Source organism: Bombina bombina, unplaced genomic scaffold, assembly GCF_027579735.1.
Source record: "Bombina bombina isolate aBomBom1 unplaced genomic scaffold, aBomBom1.pri scaffold_476, whole genome shotgun sequence".
NCBI lineage: Eukaryota > Metazoa > Chordata > Amphibia > Anura > Bombinatoridae > Bombina > Bombina bombina.
In genome coordinates, this window is record NW_026511830.1 from 74,856 (window position 1) to 87,058 (window position 12,203).

Here is a 12,203-nt window from a genome sequence, read left to right on the forward strand (position 1 = left end):
TATGTTCTGTGTAAGTGCTGCAATGTGAGCAGCTCCAGAGCACAAATGTATCCATGTGTTTCACCCTTTACCGGGGTAAATCATATATTAGCTAGGGCAGCGATGGCTAATCTTGGCACCCCTGATGTTTTGGAACTACATTTCCCATGATGCTTAAATAGATTGCAGAGTGCCTAAGCATCATGGGAAATGTAGTTTGCCAAGGTAAGCCATCACAGAGCTAGATTCAGAATGAAAATGTTACCTGCTGTACTGATTTTTTGTTCTACAATGTCCTTTAAGATTAGTTATTTTGTCTCTTAAATTAACATTAAAGATCAACTTTATTTCATGATTTAGACAAGAGTGAAAATACAAATATAAAAGTTTAAATTTATTTTTTATTTCTATTTTCAAATCTACTTTACTTTAGTGTCCTCAGTTAAAACAGGTAGGTAGTCTCAGGGACGTGCACATGTCCAGAGCACTATATGGCAGCAGTTTTACAATAATGCTTTTTATCAGTTGTTATTTAAAGAGCACTAGATAGCAGCAGTGTTTGCACAAACTGCTACCATACAGTGTTCCAGCCACATGCAAACTACCTACCTAGGTTTGCTCTTCAACAAAGAATATAAGGTGATACAGGTAAGGGGAGCTGTATGTGAACTTTTAGATATATATAAGTAAATAGTGCAAGTTATGAATATAGTGACAAACAATAAATATGTGGCGAAAATATAAAGTTGATAAGATGAAATAATATTTGAGGGGATATGAAATCCTAAAAAAATCTAAACACTTATGTGGATATGATATATATATATGTAATAATACGAAAGGTATTAGTTAAAAGACAGAACATGTAATTTTAAACAACTTTCCAATTTACTTCTATTATCTAATTTGCTTCGTTCTCTTGGTAGCCTTTGTTGAAAAGCATACCTAGAAAGGCTCAGGAGCAATGCACTACTGGGAGCTTGCTGCTGACTGTTGGCTGCACATATTTGCCTCTTCCCATTGGTTCTTTCAATTTGTTCAGCTAGCTTCCAGTAGTATGTTGCTGCTCCTTCAACAAAGGATACCAAGAGAATGAAACAAATTTCATAATAGAAGTAAATGTTAAAGTTGTTTAAAATTGCGTATTCTATCTGAATCATGAAAGAACAATTTTGTGTTTCATGTCTCTTTAAGCTTGATGGGCCTTATGTCTCTTATTTGCCTTAAAATCTGTTTCTATTTCATTAATAAATAAATTCATAATGTTTCTTTATTTTATTCTGAAAAAATAGCATCAGTACATTATATAAGTTTATAGCAGTAAGCACATCTGCGGACCAAGACAATTTGCAAACTACATTGTTTTACCAGCTCCTGTGCTGTAAGTGAACAGTACAATAAAGTATAAAGAAGCAAGGGGTGAACAGCACTTCCAAAATGTCACAAAATTAGAGGCAAAACAGGACTTGTTTTTATATATGCAGAAAATATCAGCATGAAAGTTCCCTTAAACAAACACTATCCCCTCAAAACTCCATTATCGCTGAATACAATATAATCCTTCAAGCAATAAAAGGGTTAAAGGGACATTAACACATATTTTTTTCTCTTTGCTGTGTCGGATAGTGGGCATTTAAAATGTATTACAGATTTAGGGCTTTTTTCATGGGTGTGTCACTGTTCACCAAAGTGCACTTCCTGTTTGTCTCAAAATCAATATAACAGTTTTAACCCTTTTTTTGTGGAAAATAAATGTAACATCTAAATAATGTTCTTCTGTAGGTGTGATTTTTCTTTATTATTTTAATGTCCCAATGGATTTACCATGAATCAATGTTGCAAAAAGTAACAAACTTAATTCATAAGGCATTTAACTAGCAGCTGGAAATATTGTGCTTAATGAATACTACAGTATGCAATTAATTTTTTTTTTTTAAAAGACACAAACATCCTCTTTGCTTCACTCTAAGAAACCTATAAAAGGGATCAACCCAATAATTATCTATATATTTAAACATGTGGTATTTAAGGTTTCACTGCAAAACAATATCTTCTTGATTTTTAACATAATAATAAATAACCCATTTACTTAACCAGTTTGAATCTTAAGAACGGATATAGAATAAAATGTATTAAATGTTTAGTGGTAAAAAAAAGTTATTTACGGAACTATATTCCTATTTCATAATATTCAATTTGAATGCCGAGCATACACTGACAATTAGTCTGTCCTAAACAGAAATGTAAAGCATCAGTTAGTAAAGCGGACAAAATACATATATGGTAACTAACCCTTTGTGCGCCCAAATAAGACAGGAACATATGCTTTTGCAATGCATTTGCTAGCCACTTTGGCTACATATTGTGGTTAGCAGAGGTAGCAAATTACATTTAACAGATTCTATTTAATAAATGGACACAGTCCTTCATGTATCAGCATGCTGTATTTGCAGCCTTCTGAACAGCTTCTCTATAAGTTAATTGTTCCCTGTAATCTCTGTAAGTTCTTCTTACGATGCCGAAACCTGGTTGAGCGGTTCCTCCAAATAATTCACCAGTGCCTGGGCCTATAATCAATGCAAATATACATAGCATTAAAGAACAAAGCTATTAATTATAAAACATATAAAAAAAACAAATAGATCAAACACATGCAAAATAGTACTATTTTAACTTGAGCCAATATACTGTGCATGCTGCTTAAACAGATAATGATTTATTCACTGCAAAGACTAGTCTGAAAATATTATGCAATGTTTTATTTTTAAATTATAGCAGTTGTTTAAACATTGAAGAAATAAGTGTATTAATAAAAAAAATAATATATATATATATATATATATATATATATATATATATACACACACACACACACGTGCTCGCTCCTCAGCCTACCTAGGTATGCTCTTCAACAAAGGATACCAACAACAGAAATTTTGATAATAGAACTTTTTTTTTTTTTATTGCCTGTTCTCTATGAATCATGAAAATGTAATGTTGACTTTAATATCCCTAGGTTTAAAACCATCTCCCCTTGGTATTTCTCCGAGGTCAATTACGGACATTTATATATTCAGTGATAAAGTAACAATCTCACAGTTTAATATTCCTGTAACTTAGCTGCTGTGTTACTCAGGCTTCTCCTACTTCTTGAAACAATATAAAGAGGAACATTTATCAAGATTGCAGGTGGACAAGTTCTCAGGTAGGGGCCGATTTATCAATGTCTGGCGGACATGATATGATGTAGCGTATCATGTCCGCCAGACATCGATAAATGCCGACAGCGTATTTATCATAGCACAAGCAGTTCTGGTGAACTGCTTGTGCAATGTTGCCCCCTGCAGATTTGCGGCCAATCGGCTGCTAGCAAGGGGTGTCAATCAACCCGATCGTATGCGATCGGGAGGATTTATGTACGTAGCCTCAGAGGCGGCAGACGAGTTAAGGATCAGCGGTCTTAAGACCGCTGTTTCTGGCGGAAACAGAGACATTGGGGCCGATATGGACCTTGTTAAATCGGCCCCAATGTCAGCTTTCAATCGCCATTTGCAATGCAGCATCTCATATCAAAATTTACCATTGCACAAGAGCTCTCTTATGCAAATAATTGAGCAAGAGCAGGGCATGCCAGTCACCTCAAATGAGTGAATGGCTGGATGATTTATTCTGCTACCTCAGAGGTGGTAGAGAGGCAAAAAAAAGCAGTTTCTGCTGGTTACATTTGTTGTTGTAAGCTTGCTCAACAAAAGTGGAGAACGCAGCTTAAACCAGTGGTTCTCAACCAAAGTGACCTCAAGGCCCGGTAAATTTGAGCTAGACATGTCCGGGGCCCAGTAGTATATATATATATATATATATATATATATATATATATATATATATTTTCTAATCTAGTGAGCAGCAAGGGCGGGCTGATCAACCAGGCAAATAGGACCTGGGCCAAGGGACCAGCAAGTAGGGGGGCCCACAAATGGTATCTCCACGGATCTTGGTGCATTCCTTAAGATGGAGTTTTCAGTTGCCCTATCAGTAACTAAGCAAATAAGTGTGGGTTTAGTGGGGGCCCTGGCAGGGGTCTGTCGCTGTGAGGGCCATGGAGTGTGGGGTCTGGCCCTGGAGGTTGGGTGCCCTTTCTCTGGCCCTTAATGTTGGGGGTCCTGGCTCTGTAGGATGAGGGGCCTGTTGGGGGCAGGGCAGGAAGGCTACCATGTACATTTGCATACCATTTAATACATTTTGGTCAGTGTGAGACAGTGTTCCTGGGGCCTTGATTGGTCTCAGTCTGCACCTGGTTTGCAGTGGGGTAAGAGTGTGCAGTGGGGGCATGACAGGTCAGGGCCCACCAGCAGGGCTATCACGGCCCGGTACTGGGCCACGGCCCGGCTGTTGAGAAACCAGGGCTTAAACGGACATGAAGCCACAAATGGTTTCTTTCATAATTTAGATAGAACATATAATTTCCAGTGTACTTCTATTATTAGATAGCAAGATAATGAAGCCTATCTTTTGTTGAAGGTGAAGCAATGCACTACTGGGAGCTAGCTGAGCACATCCAGCGAGCCAATGACAAGAGGCATATGTTTATCCACCAATCAGCAGCTGCTATCTCCCAGTAGTACATTGCTGATCTGGGGCCCTCCTAGGTATGCTTTTCAACAAAGGACACCAAGAGAATTAAGAAAATTAGATAATAGAAGTAAATAGGAAACATAGCATGCTTTATTTGAATCATAAAAGTTTATTTTTGACTTTACTGTCCTTTTAATAAATCTTGCCCAAAGTGCTGGAAATCAGTACAAGATGTAATTAAGGTAGGCAAATTGTTATCTACTGCACCCTGAAACAGATCTCAGGAATTATTAATACAAGAAAATGTTTTTCAAAGGAATTAAAAGGTATAATAATATATTACAACTTGTAAAGTTTCTGAAATTTGCCCTAAGACTCAGGATTTTAATAATTATGTGGTCTCACGGAACAAACATAAAATGTCAAAGTTATGCAGGTTTTATACAAATTCACCCTTTTTATTTTTTTGTAATTACTCTGGAAGCTTCCAGCAGCTATTGCAGAAATGAAGCCTCTCATATATGGCTACACTACTACTGAATCTACGGGCCAGAGAACAAAAATATTCAAATGATGGGGCCCTTACTTTTGCTTTCACTATATACATAAATAGTGCAAGGAAAATGTAATATTTTCAGTGTAAACTTAATTAGGATAAATATACAAATGAATAAGACATATTTGGTCATATAGTATTAAATGGGTCAATACCCACATACATTAGTGACAGTCATTCCAACCGATTGCTCAAGTACTGATGGAGACATATGTCACCCTGTGATTCGTCTGTGAATCTAATAAGTTATTGAGTATAGGCCTGACTGTGCTACCTCACCTTGGCCTTCAGCATTCCAAACCCAACAGTCTCTTTGGCATACATGCACAACAGCAAGTTGGACACTCTTGTAATTGCCACACGGCCTTCCTAAAGGGAAAACAAGGGAAATAACAATGCATTATAGCACAAGAATAAGGTTAAGGAAATAACAATGCATTATAGCACAAGAATAAGGTTAAGGAAATAACAATGCATTATAGCACAAGAATAAGGTTAAGGAAATAACAATGCATTATAGCACAAGAATAAGGTTAAGGAAATAACAATGCATTATAGCACAAGAATAAGGTTAAGGAAATAACAATGCATTATAGCACAAGAATAAGGTTAAGGAAATAACAATGCATTATAGCACAAGAATAAGGTTAAGGAAATAACAATGCATTATAGCACAAGAATAAGGTTAAGGAAATAACAATGCATTATAGCACAAGAATAAGGTTGCCAGGTCATCTTGGATGTAAAGAATGTCTAATCAGTGTAACCAATCAGGATTCACCCACCATGCAGTCCATAAGGATGAATTTAAGATTGTCCTCGTTGAAGGCCTGGTGTCCATTCTTATCATAGGCAGCCCAAATGTTGCTAGCAATAGCAGCTGTAACTCTGGCATCTGTGTCACCGTAGCCAGAATACGCAAGTAGAGAACCTTCATTGTTCAAAAGTCTGGAAAAGCCACAAAATAGGAGAAGTTAGATGACATATTTACAATTATAGAATGATAAGCGCAACATTTATTTTCTAGAAATGGACATCCCTGTACAAAACTTTGATTTGAAGATAATGGGGTTAGAATATTTTCAAAGGGACAGAAAACACCTTAAGATTTTAAAGAGATAGAAAGGGCAAAATTGTAATGTGCATTTCAATGTTAAATAAAAGCATGTTTGAAGTATACTACAGTTAGCAAAAATGCTTCTAGTAAAAGTCACTACTGTTTTTCTGCGGCATATGCAGGTATCCTGTGATGGCCGTGCTCCAGTATTCAACCTCCATGCCTGCTCAGAGAGTGAGTGATGGCTTGTATGACACAAATGATGTCTTCATAGAAGCAATACCGGTGCACAGGGCCAGTATATATGCACAGGATATGTGCGTATGCCGCAGAAAAACAGCTATACCTTTTGCTAGAAGCATTTTTACTAAAGGAAGTATATCGCAACAATGCTTCTATTTAAATGCATTTCTGCAAATTTCAATTTTGACCTTTCTATCCCTTTAATATTAACAGTTTAGTTTTCCATAAAAAAACAACTTTGCAATATACTTTCATATTTATTTTGCCTCCTTTTTCATGTAATGTAGCTTTGAATTTTATTATTCTCAGAACCAGAAATGCACTCTGCTGACTTAAGGCTAACTCTGCTACATATCTCTCCCTGATTGGATTTAAAAGAGAAGAACAGCTAAACAATACATTTTATACTAAATTTATGACTGCAGCTAGCCTTGTTGTGTACAAACTCAAGCCCACGTTGGCTCCTCCAAATGAGGCTAGTGGTAGGTGGACGTGTCATTGTATAGGAAGACAACAGAAGGTGTTTATGTCCCTTTCATGGTCAGTAGCTTTTGCATTTTTTCACAGTTGCACACTGATTACGCTGTTGAAAACAGACACATGGGCATCTGTGTTACATTTCCTCAAAATCAGGTAATTTGTACGGAAGCAAAAGTAACCACCTGCACATTTATATTAAACAGGTTACATTTACAGGTTCCAATATGTCTGTTAGCCATTTCACACCCCCTGCGCTCACTACATTTACACATTAGATCCAGGGCACTTTTAAAAACAACCCAAATATAGAAAGGCACAACTTTATGAAATGCAATAAAAAAAATAAACAACAAAATAAATAATTTTCCTTTCATATACTATACACGGTAATCAACTGCATAGTTAGTCCAACAAAAACTACCATAGCTTAAAAGAGACACTGAACCCAATTTTTTTTCTTTCACAATTCAGATAGAGCATGCAATTTTAAGCAACTTTCTAATTTTTTCCGTTCTCTTGCTATCTTTATTTGAAAAAGAAGGCATCTAAGCTAAGGAGCCAGACAATTTTTGGTTGAGAACGCTGGACAGCATTTGTTTATTGGTGGGTGAATTTATCTACCAATCAGCAAGAACAACCCAGGTTGTTCACAAAAAAATGGGCCAGCATCTAAACTTACTTTCTTGCTTTTCAAATAATGATACAAAGAGAATGAAGACAATTTGATAATAGGAGTAAATTAGAAAGTTGCTTAAAATTGCATGCTCTATCTAAATCACGAAAGAAAAAATTTGGGTTCAGTGTCCCTTTAATACAACACTTATTGTTATAAGTGTTTAAAAAAAAAAAATCAAATATTCAGGGAATGGAGGGGTGGAAATGCTTTTTGAACAAATTGTGCTTCCGGGTCCACAGTTCTGATTGAGGTTTTTTTTTGGAGAGTAGAGATTTATACATGCCCCCCCCCCCCCCCCTTTTATGTGGGACAGAATCAGACTAACTTTCTGGATGCTTCCAGCTTTTTCTTTAATTACTGAATACCAACCTGACACAGTGATGTTTTGTTCTATGTTTTCTAATAGTCATTTTGTTTATTCTGTAAAACCTACTGTATACAAGTTCTAAAAATGTCAATAAAATTTATTTCACAAAAAAAAATTATATATATATATATATATATATATATATATATATATATATATATATATATATATATATATATATATATATACACACACACATATACATATATACACACACACATACATATATACACACACATACATATATACACACATGTTGCGGTTCATCATATGGAATCAGTTCACATTCCCTAGTCACTAAAACTCAGGTTTCTGTACTTACATGTTTTAATGAAAATGACTAATTGAAAATCAGAAGATACAATTTATAACTGTTGGCACTTTGCACCATTTTGAAAATGAGTAATCAAAGTATAACAAACATTAGATACATTTTAAAAATTACTCAAAATTCTAACTTTAAAGAGGGGTTTGAAAATTAATGGATGGGTCATACCCCTGTCCAAACGCTCATGTCCATCTATGCAAGGAGGGTAACATAGGTGATCAGGGTATTTCACCATTCATTTGAAAGAAAGTCCTCTGCCATTTCAAAGGAGGGGTCAGTTGCCCCATTTCAGTGTGTATTTTGAGGTGTAACATCCCTTTTAAAGCCCAGAGCACCCTAAATATCACCTAGTAAGTAATAATTTCTATGGAAATCACCTGCTATTCTAGAAGGGCAAGAGACCCCATGTTTGAAAAAGGGTAATCTCTTATTTCACGTTAAAGTGAATGTCAATTTTGATGCTAAAGTGTCCGGTTTTCCCTTTACGGACACAGCTTTCAGTTTGCTCAATTGTTTTATGACGGAAAAATTCCGTCATATGTCCTTAAGAGGTTAAACATTTGATTAAAAACAGGGGCACTTTAATTCATCAAAATTTTCCTTTCACTCCTGTTGTGGAAAAAAAAACCTTACGTTTTAAACATGACAGCCGCTCCAGGTCCTCCACCCGTTGCAAAGGGTGGAGGACCTGGAGCAACTTTCCAATTTAATTCTATTATCCAATTTTCTTCATTCTCTTGTTATCCATTGCTGAAGGGACAGCATTGTACTACTAACAGGAAGCTGAAAATATCTATTTAGCCAATCACAAGAGACAAATGTGTGCAGGCACCAATTAGCAGCAGCTCCCACTTGTGTATGATACATGCATATTCATTTTTTAACAAGGGATACTTAAAGAACGAAGCACATTTGAAAATAGAAGTGAATTTAAAAGTGTCTTAAAATGACATGCTCTATGTGAATCATGCAAGTTTAATTTTGACTTTCCTATCCCTTTAATGGAAATAGTGCCAATTCACTCAGAACTTGCCTTTAATTTGAAATACATCAGTGAAACCAGAGTTTAGTGAATGGCAGCCTGTGGTCAGAAATATAATTTTATAAAATCCAAATGTACCAAGATTGTTTAAAAACCTGATATTACTATTATATTATTAACAGACTAATTATATATATATATATATATATATATATATATATATATATATATATATATATCTGATCAAAGTGCTGATGTAAACAAATACATAAAAATTGAAATCACACAATCGTTCATGCGATTTGTGTGCTTTCAATGATGGTATCGGGTCAGGGGGAGTGCCTATAACACTAGGCACACCCTCCAGCCCGCAATCCCATTCAGCAAGCAGCTATTGCTTTAGGACAGACAAACGGCTAGGATGTTCCATGCTGTCCTAACGGCGCTAAAACCCAGCACAGTTAGGCGGGAAGGGGTTAATCCTTTGATGCTACTTTAGAACATAAACGTTAAATATTGTTCCCAGGACTTTCTTGTATGCCCAAATGTTTTAGAATCTTTAATCTAGAATCTTTTTTTCTAGCATGATTTACAAAGATCATACAATTTTAAACCACTTTCCAAATTTACTTTTATTATCTAATATGCTTCATTCTCTTTATACCTTTGTTGAAAAGCACATCTAGGTAGACTCAGGAGATTAGAGCTAGCTGCTGATTGGTGGCTGTGCAGATATGCCTCTTGTCATTGTCTTGCTGATGTGTTCAGAAAACCCCCAATAGTGCTTTGCTGCTCCTTCAATAAAGGATACCAAGCCAATGAAGCAAAAATGATAATAGAATTCAATTGGAAAGTTGTTTATAATGTTATGATCTATCTGAATCATGAAAGAAAAGTTTGGGGTTTCAAGTCCCTCTTAAATAATGTAGAAAAGGGTAAAAACAAAATGAGTTAAAAAGTTAAATATGAATTTCACAAAATGCAAACATAACATTGTGAAAATATAATAATCACAAGGTTCATCTGCCCTGTCAACAATTTAGTCTTTTATGTTGCTCACAAACATGCTTAAAGGATAACTAAAGTCAAAATTAAAGGGACACTGTACCCAAAATTTTAATTTCGTGATTCAGATTGAGCATGAAATTTTAAGCAAATTTCGAATTTACTCCTATTATCAAATTTTCTTCATTATCTTGGTATCTTTATTTGAAATGCAAGAATGTAAGTTTAGATGCCGGCCAATTTTTGGTGAACAACCTGGGTTGTCCTTGCTGATTGGTGGATAAATTCATCCACCAATAAAAAAGTGCTGTCCAGAGTACTGAAACAAAAAAAAAGCTTAGATGCCTTATTTTTCAAATAATGATAGCAAGAGAACAAAGAAAAATTGATAATAGGAGTAAATTAGAAAGTTGCTTAAAATTGCATGCTCTTTCTGAATAACAAATGAAAAATGTGGGTTCAGTGTCCCTTTAAACATTCATGACTCAGATAAAGCATTGCTATTTTAAACAAATTTCCAACTTCCCTCTGTCATCAAATGTTTGTTTTCTCTTAATTTGTTGACGATCATACCAAGGTAGGCTCAGGAACAGCAATAGATTACTGGGTGCTAGCTGCTGATTGGTGTCTACATACTTTTATATACCTCCAGAGCCTGCTCTGAAACATTGGATACCAAGAAAAAAAATAATAGAAAAATGTTAAAACGAATGGTCTTTCTCAATCATGAAAGTTTTATTTTGGCTTTATTGTCCTTTTAAATTGGTATTGATATAAAGTCTAATAGGATTCGTGACTAACTGCTCTAGTTTTCGAATTCTTATTATTCGCCCATAGTCCACATAGTACAGCCCCTGAAGCCTAAAAGAAAAATAAATTTTCATTATAAGAAAAAAACAATAACAGTAATTTTGAAACTGCTCATTTCAGAAAGTATATTCCCCATTGATCCCGTACTCACAGGGTGCTCTGCACGCCCCCCGTATTCGCCTGACTCAGAACCTGGGTCAAAGCCTTGGGACGCAACATAATACAGCTCCAGTGATAAACACACAATCACCCAGCTTCCCGTTCCGTGGTCACGCTGCAGAAAGCATGTGATACTTCGCGAAACCCAGTGACAGGAAATGAGACTGTGGAATCCTGGGAATTGTAGTTTGTGTATTATGTACGAATAAACCACGTTTGCATTTATGAGGGTCAGGCGTTTCATTATTTGCTTATCGCAAAGATGGAAGTACAAGCAAACGTAAAATTGGGCTAGTATATCATTATAGAAACAAAGAAAACATAGTTGACTCTATTGCTATGGCAACAGCAACTTCCGGAAAGGTATGGACCTAAGCATGCGTTTCAAACCTCTGAATTTTAAGCGATGCTACCTAACCAATTGCTAATTGGTCATTGTTGTTACCATAGCGACTGCTAATAGATGTCAGTTCCCTAACCGTAGCTATAATTGGCTAAGATTTTCACGTGGTTGAAGAACCGTGACGCAGCATGTAATGTGCACCTGCGCGGTCATCTTCTCGGCCGCTAGGGGCGCTCTACATGTAGTCAGACACAAGAGGCGGGCAACCGCTGCATCAATAGGAGACTTACTTAGTCTCCCATCCCCTTATTGCTCCTCCTCGGGGTGGGCGGGTTGCAAAAAAGATGGCGGAGAGCGGTGCTGACGGTGCGGCCTCCGGTACTGCCGTGCAGGCGCCGGAGAAAGGCCTTATTCGGGTCACCGTCAAAACACCTAAGGATAAGGAGGAGATTATGATTGGGGAGACAGCGTCCGTGCGGGAGGTGAGGGGGTTCCGCAGTTAAAGGCGGGATTACGGCTTTCATATTTATAAAGGGGATTGTATGGTATTTTAAGCGGTGTGTAATATTTGTATTTCAGTGCTGGAGGGGATTTAATAGGACCGGTGAGATAGACTGTGTGCCCTTAAGCTAAGGGGGAGTGTCCG

General features: G+C 36.4%; 2 protein-coding genes across 2 annotated transcripts in view; one reads left to right on the forward strand and one right to left on the reverse strand.

The window, feature by feature from the left end:
- Positions 1-1,239: 1,239 nt before the first annotated feature.
- On the reverse strand, positions 1,240-11,361 carry LAMTOR2 (late endosomal/lysosomal adaptor, MAPK and MTOR activator 2). The gene is made up of 4 exons (XM_053696732.1): positions 11,207-11,361; positions 5,893-6,055; positions 5,387-5,476; positions 1,240-2,546 (listed from the first exon to the last, which is right to left on the reverse strand). Exons 1-4 carry the CDS (start codon positions 11,272-11,274, stop codon positions 2,490-2,492), a joined length of 378 nt encoding a protein of 125 aa, XP_053552707.1. The 5' UTR covers positions 11,275-11,361; the 3' UTR covers positions 1,240-2,489.
- A 505-nt stretch (positions 11,362-11,866) lies between these two features.
- Positions 11,867-12,203, forward strand: part of LOC128643969 (ubiquilin-4) — a gene marked incomplete at its 3' end in the record, with an annotated part of 45,775 nt that continues 45,438 nt past the window's right edge. Inside the window, 1 exon segment of the mRNA XM_053696735.1 lies at positions 11,867-12,039. Within this exon segment, the coding sequence (XP_053552710.1) occupies positions 11,902-12,039 (138 nt within the window).

What these genes read in the sequence shown, in the direction of transcription:
- LAMTOR2 (XM_053696732.1), bottom strand. Translation starts at nt 11,274, where the DNA reads ATGTTGCGTCCCAAGGCTTTGACCCAGGTTCTGAGTCAGGCGAATACG. An exon ending in TCATCCTTATGGACTGCATG is followed by an intron (nt 5,477 to 5,892) that starts GTGGGTGAATCC and finishes TTTTCCCTTTAG; the next exon opens with GAAGGCCGTGTGGCAATTAC. An exon ending in TTGGAATGCTGAAGGCCAAG is followed by an intron (nt 2,547 to 5,386) that starts GTGAGGTAGCAC and finishes CATTGATTATAG; the next exon opens with GCCCAGGCACTGGTGAATTA.